This window comes from Triplophysa dalaica, chromosome 15 (genome assembly GCF_015846415.1).
Source record: "Triplophysa dalaica isolate WHDGS20190420 chromosome 15, ASM1584641v1, whole genome shotgun sequence".
Lineage (NCBI taxonomy): Eukaryota > Metazoa > Chordata > Actinopteri > Cypriniformes > Nemacheilidae > Triplophysa > Triplophysa dalaica.
Genome location: NC_079556.1, coordinates 15,941,214 through 15,954,684, shown reverse-complemented (window position 1 = coordinate 15,954,684; position 13,471 = coordinate 15,941,214). Strand labels below are relative to the sequence as shown.

The following is a 13,471-nucleotide window of genomic DNA, read 5'->3' as shown; positions in this document are numbered from 1 at the left end:
ATGAACGAATGTGGACGTTTTTGCTCTGCTACAGCTTTGAGCACTACAGCAAATCAAGTACATGGGGTGAAAATACCGGCCAATCAGAGGCGTTTAAATGAGTCACCGATGAATAAGAGCTGTGCTGAACGCTCCAGGCACACAAAGTTTATCATGGACAACCTCATACAGATACGATGTAGGAAAGAGATTCATTAGAGTAGTTAGACTCTTTACTGTATAACCTAAAGCCATTGACTGTTTAAGTGATTTTGGATGTTCTTAGTTTCCCATTTACATATTTCCCATTTGAATAAGTGCTTTTTTATGTTCCTTAGAGAATAAAAACAGCAACAGTCATAAAATCTAACATTTTCATTTTTATTTAGAATTTAGAATTAGATTGAACCCTTTATGTTGTGCAATTGTTTTGTATACATTGGTCACATTTGTGACAAACTGTGAAGTAAATTATCACTTGTACATCTATGCATTAATCCTTGGATTTATTTATTCATAATTTGATGCCAGTTCAGGGTTACACACACATTTTCTGTAATGGTCTGTGGTCCCCCTGAAGTAGCGTTGGCCACCCCATATATAAAACTCTAGCCCCGCCACTCTGTGTGAACATTTTAAAGAGGTCATATGACGCGAATACATGTTTTTCTGTGTATTTGGTGTGTTATATGTTGTCCATGCAAATATTAGAAACGTAAAATTGCACAAATTAAAGTGTTAGAACAAAAGATGCATTCTAAAATCTAAAAGCGAATGCTCACCCAGACCTGCCTGAAACGCCTTGTGTAACCACATCCCCACAAATCTACGTCAGTTGGTGGTAGGATTGGACTAAGACAGCCCAAACCTGATGTTCCAAATATGGTAAGAGGAATTACTTATCCGTCACATGCTAGCAGTATTCGACTAATCACTACGCACTGGTTAACTGTCCAATCATAGCACCCCTCGCGTTTCAGAGCGATGAGCTTTGTAAAAAATCAGAGCGTTTCAGGGAGGCGGGGCAAAGAGGAGATAGAAAAATGCATAGTATGTGGAAAATACAGCGTTTTGGAACCTTAAATCATGTATACACATTGCATTACATCTAAAACAAAGGATAATTTTCATTTTAGCCATGTCATATGACCCCTTTAAACAAAGTGTCAAGCGCTCTATAAACCATTTTGTAAGACGTAAACAACACTGGCCCAGGAGCACTTCCCTGTCTCCGAGTGGCCATGCCACAGGCAACAAAACAAAACTTCAATGCTGTAGGAAGCATGATGTTCACAGATGTAGTTTTTAAAATGATACTGATCACTGATAGAACTGAGGTCATTTTAATAAGGTAATTAGATTACGCTTCCATGGTATCAAAGAACAAACAAGAAAATATATTTCCTGGAGCTACAGTTCAGACAATCATAGCACATGTTATGCTCCAAATAGTGTAGCTCATTTTCACAGCATCACACTACCCCCTTGTGGATAAAAAAAGCTCTACAGAAAGATCAACCATTTCATTTCATTGTTCAAAATGTCAAAGAATTATGCCCTTTATTTAGGATCCCACTGTACTGAGTAATTATTAACCATTGAATTACCCTGAAGTTTCTCTGCAATCAGAATATTTATTAATGTCACAGGCTATAGTTTGTTAAACAATAATGATGATTATAGGCAGACACAACTAAAGACTAAAGCATATGGAAACTTGTTTGGCCATGTTCCCCTGAATACAGAGCAGTAACAGGGTGGGACATGGTCTTTAAAGACAATGAGTAAGAATGGTTTGCCCAAACTCCTTCTTAACGTTTTATACCTTTGTTTCCTATTGTCAGTGCTGTTGCTTGGCAACACTTATCAAAAGAGATATTTCTATGGCTAAAACCTTGCCTCTGTTTTCACTGACACACAAGTCTGCCAAGCCCGATGTTATAACATTACTAGATGATTTGATATACGGGCCACAAAATCTCTATCCGAGTGCTGCTTCAAGAACAAAAAACACTAACCTAAAAATACATCCCCTGACTAGTGAGAAATGGACAGACGCAAATATAACTGGCAAAAACGATGCATTATTGGCAGAGACAACGCAGAGTTAAAAAAATAAGAATGGGAAACGTTGGCTGCTTCACAAATGAGAGAAATAACTGCTCAAGTCGAGCCTCTCGCAAGTTCCCATTTTATGTTTTGGCAAGACCATTGATGAACACTTCATACACAAACAAACAACTCTGACTAACGCCATGTTAAGAGGCAGAGGTTTATGTCTCTCTCCCCACAGTTCTGGAAAAATTCACATATTTTACAAAAATTAGAAAAATATATATAAATAATATCAAGAAATGAGCATGGCTAATTTAACCGCTGTGGTGGTGGGAAAAGACTGAGAGGAAAATAATAAAGCAGACTGTGAATGTGTAACATTTGTGTGTGTGTGTGTGTGTGTGTGTGTACAGGTTTATCTATATATGTGGGGGCTAAATGTCCTTAGTAATACATTGATTTATAAATACAACCGACTTGTCAGGACATTTTACTGGTCCTCACTAAATAAAGTATTTTTCTTTAAATCTAATGTCTTGAACATGTTTGTGTGATTATTAGGTTAAGGTGTTGGGGTCAGGTTAGGGGATGGAATATATCATATTTCTGTGTGTGTGTGTGAGTGTGTGTAACCATACTTTAACTTAAATAACCACAATTTCACCATGGTCTCACTACTAAAACAAACTATAACTATGATATTTGTAGAAAAACTAAAGTAATACAAATGAAAACACCATTACTACAATAACTAACATAAAACCATATGCCATTTTTCCTTAAAGGGGTAATAGACATGGCTAAAATGAATATTATTCGTTTGTATTATATGTAATGCAATGTGTATACATGATTTAAGGTTCAAAGGGTATTAGGGTGATGTCGACCTCATTGGTATCGGACGATGCCTAAGGTGAAACATAGTGATTGGCGATGACATAGGGGACGGGGCAGGGTTATATCAGTTTGCTAGATGGCCATCTGCCAAAACATTCAAAAAAATTTATATCATTGCTCCAGACTGCCACCAAATCTCATTTTTCGATCAGTTTTCAAGACAGCGTACTTTTTAACAAGTATTTGCATCGCTGCTATTACATGTGATAAATGCAGGGAAGTAGTTAGGCTGACGGAGAAGATCTAAGAATTAGAGTCTCGCATCCAATCTTTATTTGAGGATAGTAAGAGTGTTAGGACTGTAGAAAACACTTCGGATGCGAGCAATGTTAGTGCACACAGTTCGGCTCCGGTTGAAAATCCCCTGCAGCTGGGAAACTTTGTGACGGTGAGACGGCATAGTCGCAGGACAAAACATCACTCAACCGTTCCGATTAAAGTCTCGAACAGGTTTGCCCCGCTCAGTGACGCACCGACTGAGAAACCTGCTGAAAGTGCCCTAGTGATCGGTGATTCTATTGTCCGGAACGTTAACATAGAGACACCAGCCACCATAGTCAAATGTTTACTGTGAGCAAGAGCGCCTGACATCAAGTCAAATTTAAATGTGCTGGCTAAGACTAATCGTAAATTCAGTATGATTGTTATTCACGTCGGCACAAATGATGTTAGACTCCGTCAATCGGAGATCACTAAAGATAATATTAAAGAGGTGTGTGAGCTCGCAAAAACGATGTCAGACACTGTAATATTCTCTGGCCCCCTTACTGCTTACTGTGGTGATGAGATTTATAGAAGATTATCATCACTAAATGGCTGGTTGTCTGAGTGGTGCCTGCAGAATAATATAGATTTTATAAATAACTGGAAGAGTTTTGAGGGCAGACCTGACCTGTTGAAACGAGATGGTCTCCATCCCTCCTGGGATGGGGTTTCTCTCCTCTCTAGAAATTTGGCACACAGTCTTAATAATGCTAAAGTCTGACTACCTAGGGCCCAGGTAAGGAAGGAGACAGAATGGCTTAACCAACTGTCTGCTTGCCGTCTTGCGTTACAGAATACACAAAAGATTACAACATGTAATAATCCCTTTTTACAAACAACATAAAATAGAGACTGTGTCTGTCCCCCGGATTAGCAAACATAAAATATTGCGTAAACCTCTTGAAAGTAATTTAATAAACGTTAAACAAATCAAACATGAACAAAATACAGATAATCAACTGTTACGACTCGGATTGCTTAATATTAGATCTCTCTCAAATAAATCACTTTTTGTTAACGATATGATAACCGATCATAAAATAGACATGCTTTCTTTGACAGAAACATGGCTAAAGCCAGATGATTATATTACTCTAAATGAATCCGTTCCCCAAGATTATTACTATAAACACGAGCCTCGTCTAAAAGGTAGAGGGGGAGGTGTCGCTGCACTTTACAATAATTCTTTTACCACCTCTCAGAAGTCTAATTTTAAATACAATTCTTTTGAAGTCATGGTACTTCACGTATCGACACCTAATACTAAGGACAAAACATTTTTAAAATTTATTTTAGCTATTATACATAGGCCTCCAGGGCACCACACAGATTTTATTAAAGATTTTGGTGGGTTCTTATCAGAACTAGTACTGGCCGCAGATAGAGTCCTTGTCGTCGGTGACTTTAATATCCATGTAGACAATGATACAGATGCCTTGGGACTGGCTTTCAAAGACACTCTTAACTCCATGGGCGTTAGTCAACATGTGTCAGGACCCACTCACCTTCGTAATCATACTTTAGATTTAATACTTTCTTATGGTATAAATGTGGACGATGTTAAAATCGTTCAGCAGAGTGAAGATATTTCGGATCATTATCTGATATTATGTTTGCTTCAATGGCCTACGGCTGCAAATCAAACACCTTGTTACAAATATGGTAGAACGATTTACCAAAGATGCGTTTCTCGATAATCTGCCTGAATTGTCTAAAATATCTAGCATGAGTAAAAACGTTGACCATTTTGACACTACCATTGAAAATTTTAACTCTACTTTCTCGGAAATATTAGACACAGTTGCTCCTCTGCGTTTAAAGAAAATTAAAAATAGCAGCCCAACACCGTGGTATAATGAACACACTCGGACTCTAAAAAAAGCGTCCCGGAAAATGGAGCGCAACTTTAAGAAAACTAATTTAGAGGTATTTCGTATAGCATGGAAGGATAGTACTCGAAATTACAGGAATGCCATAAAAACGTCACAACCCTAGGTTTTTATTTAACACCGTGGCTAAATTAATAAAAAATAAGTCGTCATCGACGTCAGATTCTGATTATCAGCATAACAGTGATGAATTTATGAACTACTTCACGAGTAAAATCCAAGATATTAGAGAAAAAATTATAACAATGCAACCTGTAGTGAAATCCGCTGAACAAACTAACTACAGCACCCCTAAGGAGAAATTGCAATTATTTTCTACAGTAGATCACGATGAACTGTCTAAAATCATTAGATCATCTAAATCAACAACATGCATGCTAGACCCTATACCTACAAAACTACTGAAAGAAATGCTCCCAGAAATTATAGATCCTCTTCTCAGTATTATTAACTCATCTCTGACATTAGGACATGTGCCTAAAGCATTTAAGGTGGCTGTTATAAGGCCTCTTTTAAAAAAAACCAAACTCGACCCTAAAGAACTAGGGAATTACAGGCCTATATCGAATTTACCTTTTATATCTAAAGTTCTGGAAAAAGTAGTTTCAACTCAATTATGCTCCTTCCTCCAAAGGGAAGACATTAATGATGAATTCCAGTCTGGATTTCGAGCATGTCACAGTACAGAGACTGCTTTGATCAGAGTTACAAATGATCTGCTTTTAGCGTCTGACCGTGGCTGTATTTCATTATTGGTGCTGCTAGACCTCAGTGCTGCATTTGACACCATTGACCACAGCATACTTCTACATAGACTCGAAAATTACGTCGGCATTAACGGAATAGCATTGAAATGGTTTAAGTCTTATTTATCTGACCGTTTTCAATTTGTAGCAATTTAACAATGAGGTGTCCCGCAAATCACAAGTCCAGTACGGTGTACCACAGGGCTCAGTCTTGGGGCCTCTGCTCTTCGCATTATACATGCTACCTCTAGGAGATATAATAAAGCGACACGGAATTAGCTTTCACTGTTATGCTGATGATACTCAACTTTATATTTCCTCGAAGCCTCATGAAACCCAGCAGTTCGATCGAATAAAGGATTGCATAGCTGACTTAAAAATGTGGATGAGTAACAATTTTTTACTACTAAACTCGGACAAAACAGAAGTGTTAGTTACTGGACCGAAAACTTCTATGCGTAACAACCAAGAATACTGCTTAACGATTGACGGATGCCCCATAAAATCCTCGTCATCAGCTAAGAATCTTGGCGTTGTATTCGACAGTACTCTGTCATTTGAAAGCCATGTTGCCAACACCTGTAAAATTGCATTTTTCCATTTTAAGAATATATCCAAATTACGTCACATGCTGTCACTGTCAGATGCAGAGAAATTAATTCATGCATTCATGACATCAAGACTAGATTACTGTAATGCACTTCTAGGTGGTTGCCCTGCGGGCCTATTACAAAAACTGCAACTGGTTCAAAACGTGGCAGCTCGAGATCTTACACGTACAAAAAAGTACGAGCATATAACCCCGGTTCTGTCAACCTTGCACTGGTTACCTATAAAGCATCGCATTAACTTTAAGATCTTGCTTATTACCTATAAAGCCCTACATGGTCTAGCGCCGCAGTATTTGAATGAACTTCTATTGTATTACAGACCTCCACGTACATTACGCTCTCAGGCGTCCTGTCAGTTGGTAATACCTAGAATTTCAAAATCAGGTGCAGGTGGTAGATCCTTTTCTTATCTAGCGCCTAAACTTTGGAATATTCTTCCCTGCACGGTCCGGGAAGCAGACACACTCTGTCAGTTTAAATCTAGACTAAAGACTCATCTTTTTAATCTTGCATACACTACACCTCCATAATATTAATCCTCAGAGGATTTAGGCTGCATTGTTTAGATCAACCGGAACCAGGAACACATCCAACAACAAATGATGTACTTGTTGCATCAAAGAGTGCAGAACAGTACTCTACTCTCAGCCAGTCTTGTCTCTTTGTTCCAAGGTTACCGCAGGATGCAGTTCATGCCCAGACCTGATGGCAGAGCTGAGAATGGGAAGCGGTGACCTGACAAGAGCTAAGAGGAGAGATCTGGATAAAGGACGCGACAACTTTGTTTTTCCTACAACATTTCAAATGCTATTAGATTGTTAATGATAATCTTAAATCCTTAATTTTTATATTTTTATTAAGCCTTAGGCAGCAGCTTTTGCCAGAGGGGAACTGGAATCCCCTGGTTGGGCCTGGGTTCCCCTGAGGTTTTTTTTCTCGATGGGAGTTTTGGGTTCCTCACCACCGTTTGCATATTGTTTTGTATTGTTCTGCCTGGCCGGGGGGGCTGCTTTAGAATTTAGAATTCATACTTGTATTCAATGTGTCTCATGTACAGCTGCTTTGTAACAATGAAAATTTTAAAAAGCGCTATATAAATAAAGTTGAGTTGAGTTGAGATGTACAGCCTGCATATTTTGAATTTCTTCCAGTTGTTATTTCACATGGAAAGACGATTAGTTCTTGAGCCGACCAGTGTGTGCTGTGTGTGTGTGTGACTAGTTAACTGCGCGGGTCAAGCGTCACTGATGTTTCTCGCTGCCATCGTGGACGCACACAGTTCAGGTTGTCATTGACAAGTTTACACGCACACAGCATGAGTGCATCACTACGATTCACTGTTTGCTTGCGTCTGTCAAGTCTGGCGCACACGCGTTTCGCAGCTTCCAAATCATACTCGACCGCAGAAAAGCATGAACGGACGAGCTCGACACATGCGCAGAATGTCATTCTGTGGACTTGGCTGTCAACATTTGTCGGGCTGTAGGTGTACGGGATGTGCGGACGACCGCGGAACCTCCTGATTTAGAAAATTACGTCATGCAGGGGAACCACGATGCCAGCCCAACATCGTGATGTCTTCGTCTATCGGACCATCCCAGTTTGTATCTCCTCTTTGCTCGCCTCTCTGAAACGCAAGATTTTTACAAAGCTCATCACTCTGAAAAGCGAGGTGTGCTATGATTGGCCAGTTAACCAGTGCGTAGTGATTGGTTGAATACTGTAATGGTCAGACGGAAATGTTACACCTCTTACTGTATTTGGAACATCAATTTCCAAGGCAATTGCACTGACGGGTACGCCCACCTTACTTGCATATACATTTGGGCGGTCTTTGTCAAATCAGACAACGCCATATGACCCCTTTAAGGGTGGCTAATTATCTCATCTGTTCTATGCTAAATAAGAGCAAGATAATGATGCGCATCCCTAAATTTGAATTTCTGGATGAATTAAAATCAAAATTCTGTCATGACATTTCTCTGGGAGATTAACCTGTTTATGAATATGGCAATGTAATGTATTTGGTCTTGGTGGAATATATCTGCTAAACTGCTGTTGCAAAGCAAGTGCCAAGACTTGCTACCGCCAATAACTTCACAATCCTGCTGTGAGCACGTAATACATGCTGCTGCGGCACATATCATGCATAAATAACCCCTGTTCCAGATCTATACAGGTGGAGCTTGGAAAGGTGGAGGGTTTTTGAAAGTGTGCTGCAAACTGCTTACAGCAAATACTGCTACATATTTGAATGTTGAGCTGATACGACACCAACCAAAAAACTGCGCTATAGATAACACTCTAGAGTTCCATGACAGAATTTTGTATTCATAGACAAACAGTTTGCTTATACAAACAACAAACACACACAAAATCTTACATTTACAATGTAAACATTTAAAGTGCAGGATGGAAAAAATTTACAAACCTGTGGCTTAAAAGGCTAATAAATGTTTTTGTAACTGTGGATCAGACATGGACAACAAGCGGGGAGGTATTACGCATCATGTCTCTTCACTGTTCAGCAATATTCTTGGGCTGTCCTGTAAATTTATCTCTTGAAGTCAAGCGTCTGAGTTGGATAAGGTCAAGGTTCTGAATTGGGTTGAGGTCAGGACTCTGAATGGGCCACTCCAGACAGTGAATTTTCTCATTGAAGCCATTCTATTGTTCATTTACTCCTGTGATCTTGTGGTTGGTGTATTGTTGCATCACCCAACTCTTATAAAGTTTCAAGGAGTGGACAGGTGCACTTCTAAAAAACAATTTTTGATTTGTTGCTTGATGAAAGCTTGTTTGATTTCTACAAACAACTCAACTTTGTTTTTTTCTGTCCACAAAATTTTGTGTCAGTAGCACTGTGTAACATCAAGACGATACGGATAAATTGTCTTCACATGTTCAGTCATGAAGTTCTGAAAGCAGTAAGTACGTCTATGATGTTCTCCCACAAACATTGTTTTGTAATCATGTCAAAAGATGTTAGGAAGTACCATAGATCATATAAAATATGGACAATTCACTTACATTGTAGAAAAATGAAGCAAGAGATGACCAGTCGACTCCAAAAGAGTCGATTCATCGACTCTTAATGTCCAGAAAGTCGGATTCGACTTAAAGACAGGAGACTCCAGTCGACTCCGTAATTTTTAATGTCTTCACTGACTCATATCGGTTGAATTATCTTTGTGATTGGCCCAAAGCAACAGAACTCGCACCTTCAATCAGATCACGTTAAATTCTCAAATTCTTATTAAAAACGGTCCTATATTTCATCTGATCTCTAAACAACTGTTAAGCCTTTGTAAGTTGTTTTGAAAGAAAGCGTGCTTAAACGTGAGTCTGTGAGTATAACTAGAAACAAATCAAAATCAACTTTGTGTAATTTTTTTAAAGCATTTCATCCAGCTTAATAACCAGCAACAGACTAATTGATGGGTTATTATTATAGCATATTTTGTTGCTTTAAAAATAATATGTTTAAACACTTTTTAATATTTTTTATTGATAAATGCCCAACGCAATGAGTTACATTAAGAAAAGAACACATGGTAGGCTCAACGTTTTTCCTCCTTTTTTTTTTTAAGTGTTGAACTAAATTCTTAAGCAAAAGTAAATAAAAACTGTTTTAGCCTTGTTAAGGGCACATTTATTCTATATTTAATCTGTCACAGCAAACAGCACATCATAGTAATGCACTCCTGTGTTTGCATATTTGTCAAAAACAAGAAATCTGCGGAATTCCATGTAGTCTTCTGCGGAGACCTGCGGGAGCTTATTACATGCTGACTTCTCAGGCTCTGGTGAACTGAGTGTGGATAAATAACAATTAATTTTTTTGGTTGCAAATGCAGCATTTTTGTTGCAGTCCGGAGCCCTGCAAATGCACGTGTATTCACTTGTTAGTCTGGAAATTGATTGCCAGGCAAAAGTTCCCAAATTTGTGAAGTTGCATTCATTTATTTCATATTCGTATTCCTGACCCCGTTTTGAATTAAATGGAGACGAAATGTAAATTCCATCGGCTCCAAAAGTGATGGTCGAGAATCAGAGTCGACTCCAAAAAACTCGGAATCGAACACCCCTAAATGAAGCCAAAAACGTTAGAGTTATGGCCACTGACACTGACCTCTTTTGGAGCAAGAGTCTGTGCAGTAGAAGGTCCAGCCCATAATACCTGATGAGATTTTACCACACCCCTTTTATAACATCTTATAACTAACTACAACCAAACTTGACTAAAAACTGACTACCTGTCCCAGTTGTTTACATTGAGAGGGCGGGGTCTATGTCCTATATTGCAGCCATTCACCAGGGATCATCAAAGAACCTGCAGCTTCACTTTTCAGGACGTGTGCGCACACCCGGGAAGTACCATGTAGCATTAAGCATGTAAATATTTAAATATGTTTTCCAACCTGGACTGTGAATTTTTACAGGGTCAATAAAGACAAAGTATTAACATGTTTTTTTTTTAATATTATTTAATTATTTAAGGTTCTGTGTATATTTTTTGGAAGGATTTATTGACATAAATGCGATATCTACATTTACATTTATGCAAGACACTTTTATCCAAAACCACTTAGATTGCATTAAACTATACATTTGTTTCTATGTATAAAAATATAACATACAATATAAAATGATTTCAGAGGTGTATAAAGACCTTTGAAGCGTTGTTTTCATTACCTTAGAATGAGCTATTTCAATCTAAATGCATCGCGGGTCCCCTGGAATTCGCAACGTTGTTTCTACAGAGGCCCTAAACCTACTAATTGCTCTACAGAGTGTGTTTCATAAATATATTTTCTTCTTTGGCAAAGAAGCGAAAAACGTGACGACATCTTAGCCCCGTGTCAGCCACATAGGGCTTTGAAAGGGAAGAGGTGGAGAGAGCCGTTTGTTGGAATTTGTGACCTCACTGCTAGATGCCACTAAATTTCATACACTGGACCTTTAACAAGACTTGGTCTTAGCAGAAGATCAGGTAAACTTTCATGAGCAATTTGGGCAGACATATATACTAAATCTACATTTTTTGGCCAATATCTATCCATATTTTAATTTACTACAAAACTTACCCTAAAAGCGGGATTGGCTCCCAGTTCCAGCAAACACTTCACTGCAGAAATGCACAGGTTCGATGCAGCAATATGCAAGGCAGTGCCAAAGTCAAAATCACTGCAGGTTGAGTCCACCTCTGAAACCAAACGGCCATGAATGAACAGCCAATCACATCCTTGTTTGTTATATCCATGAAATTCAAACTGTGATAGTAATTTTATTCCTACTGTCATTCAATCACCTCTCCTCACCTCCCGGCTGTGAAGCCTGCAGAACCACCCGGATGAGTGGAGGAACATCAAAATATGCAGCGTAGTGAAGGGCATTCATGTTCGTCCAGCGACTGCGTGAGGACGGTTCGGCTCCCAGAGACAGCAGCTGACGGGCGAAACTGGCTGCACACTCAGCATCACCTGTAAACAGATGGGGTTTTTTTTCACACTGTTGCCACAGGAGCTGATTCAATAGTATGCCCATGCCAAAATGTCTGGTTTTCTTCTGAAGCGTACCACAATACCAAACAATTAAATTGAGTGTGTTTTAAAGTGACAATGTAGTTGCATCCTTACCTATTCCGGGGGCTCCTGCTTTGCAACAGTAGTGAAGTAAAGTCATGTCAGTGAGACCATCTCTGTCATTGACGCCACATCCTCTCTTCAGAATCTACAAAAGAATGCACTTCTTTACTGAATCTCACTTTTTAACTGATACAGCAAAGGCTTCAAGGAAAAGATTTCATGCTGAGAGAGACAAACACACTGTCTGCAAAGGAAATATTGCAGTCTACAGAGCCTGATACCAAAGGCAGAGAGTGGGAAAGTTGTGGGAATGTTTTACGATAGCTATAAGCCAACTAGCAATTAAAATGAACACAGTTTTCTTTATAGAGTACCCCGACTATGACTTAGGCAGTTTATTTGATCAACGCTCACACTGGCTATAAAGATATGAAATAAAACTGTCTAGATGTCACAGTTTTGATTTAAATTAAAGAATCCTGTTCATTTGTAGGCCACTAGTTTTGTTTGCGTGACATGGAATGACTTCTGCGAGACATCTGTGAGTTAAGTGGAACCATTAGCACTATGTCAATGGCAACTATATTGAAAATATATATAACCGCAGGTTCTCAAACTTTTAAGATCAAAATAAAGTAGTGGTTCCAATTACCACCTAATGACCGGCATAGCAAATCAGGGCTCTATGGTGCGAACAATTTGGTTGTAAATGCGACCTTATTTCTCAATGGTGCAACTAAAAATAATCAGAGGTCGCATCGGTGCGACCAGCCGTTCGAGGGAGAAAAAGAGTGTACGCAACTCTGAAAGTTTCCCTGTCATTCAACAACAGACAAACATTAGGCCCATATCGTGGTCTTAACGAATCAGAGATAGCGAAGGGCGGATCCCCCCTCTGATTGGCCGTGGTCCAGATGTTCCTGTACGTGTGTGTACCAGAGGTCGCGTTAACCGAAAATTCTCTGTCATTGACAGATTTTTTTACCTGTAACGGAAAAATTTACCTGTAACGGAAAAAAGTCATTTCGGCGGATTAAAATGAGGGCAAATTGTAAATCCCTGTTTCCCTTCATTAGAGTGTGATATGCTCGCAAGTCAAAGCTCCAAATTCCGTTCATAGCGCCTCAGCCAACCTTTTGTTACATACCTAAGATATGAGCAAAATAAAAACTAATTTGGAAAGGGCTTGAATATGGTATCAAAAACTGTTATAGGCCTATATACAGTTGAAAGAAAAAGTATGTGAATCCTTTGGGCTTACTTGGATTTCTTCATAAATTGGTCATAAAATGTGTTCTGATCTTCATCTAAGTCACAACAATAGAAAAACACAGTCTGCTTAAACTAATACTGCACAAACATTATACGTTTTCATGTTTTAATTGAACACAACATTTAAACATTCATAGTGCAGGGTGGAAAAAGTATGTGAACCTTTGGGT

The 13,471-nt window shown here is 38.8% G+C and overlaps 1 protein-coding gene across 3 annotated transcripts in view; it reads right to left on the bottom strand.

The window, feature by feature from the left end:
* The window catches only part of LOC130437140 (CAP-Gly domain-containing linker protein 4-like), a 41,223-nt gene extending 29,047 nt beyond the window's left edge, over window positions 1-12,176 (bottom strand). For 2 of the 3 annotated variants that reach the window (XM_056768316.1, XM_056768318.1), the window contains exons 1-3: window positions 12,081-12,170; window positions 11,763-11,924; window positions 11,529-11,647 (exon numbers count right to left, since the gene is read on the bottom strand). In XM_056768316.1, coding sequence (XP_056624294.1) covers window positions 11,529-11,647; window positions 11,763-11,924; window positions 12,081-12,126 — 327 coding nt within the window. In that variant the 5' untranslated portion in view covers window positions 12,127-12,170. Of the gene's footprint in view, window positions 1-11,528; window positions 11,648-11,752; window positions 11,925-12,080 lie in introns of all 3 variants that reach the window. The other variant, XM_056768317.1, reaches the window with a different exon arrangement.
* Between the last annotated feature and the right edge of the window lie 1,295 nt (window positions 12,177-13,471).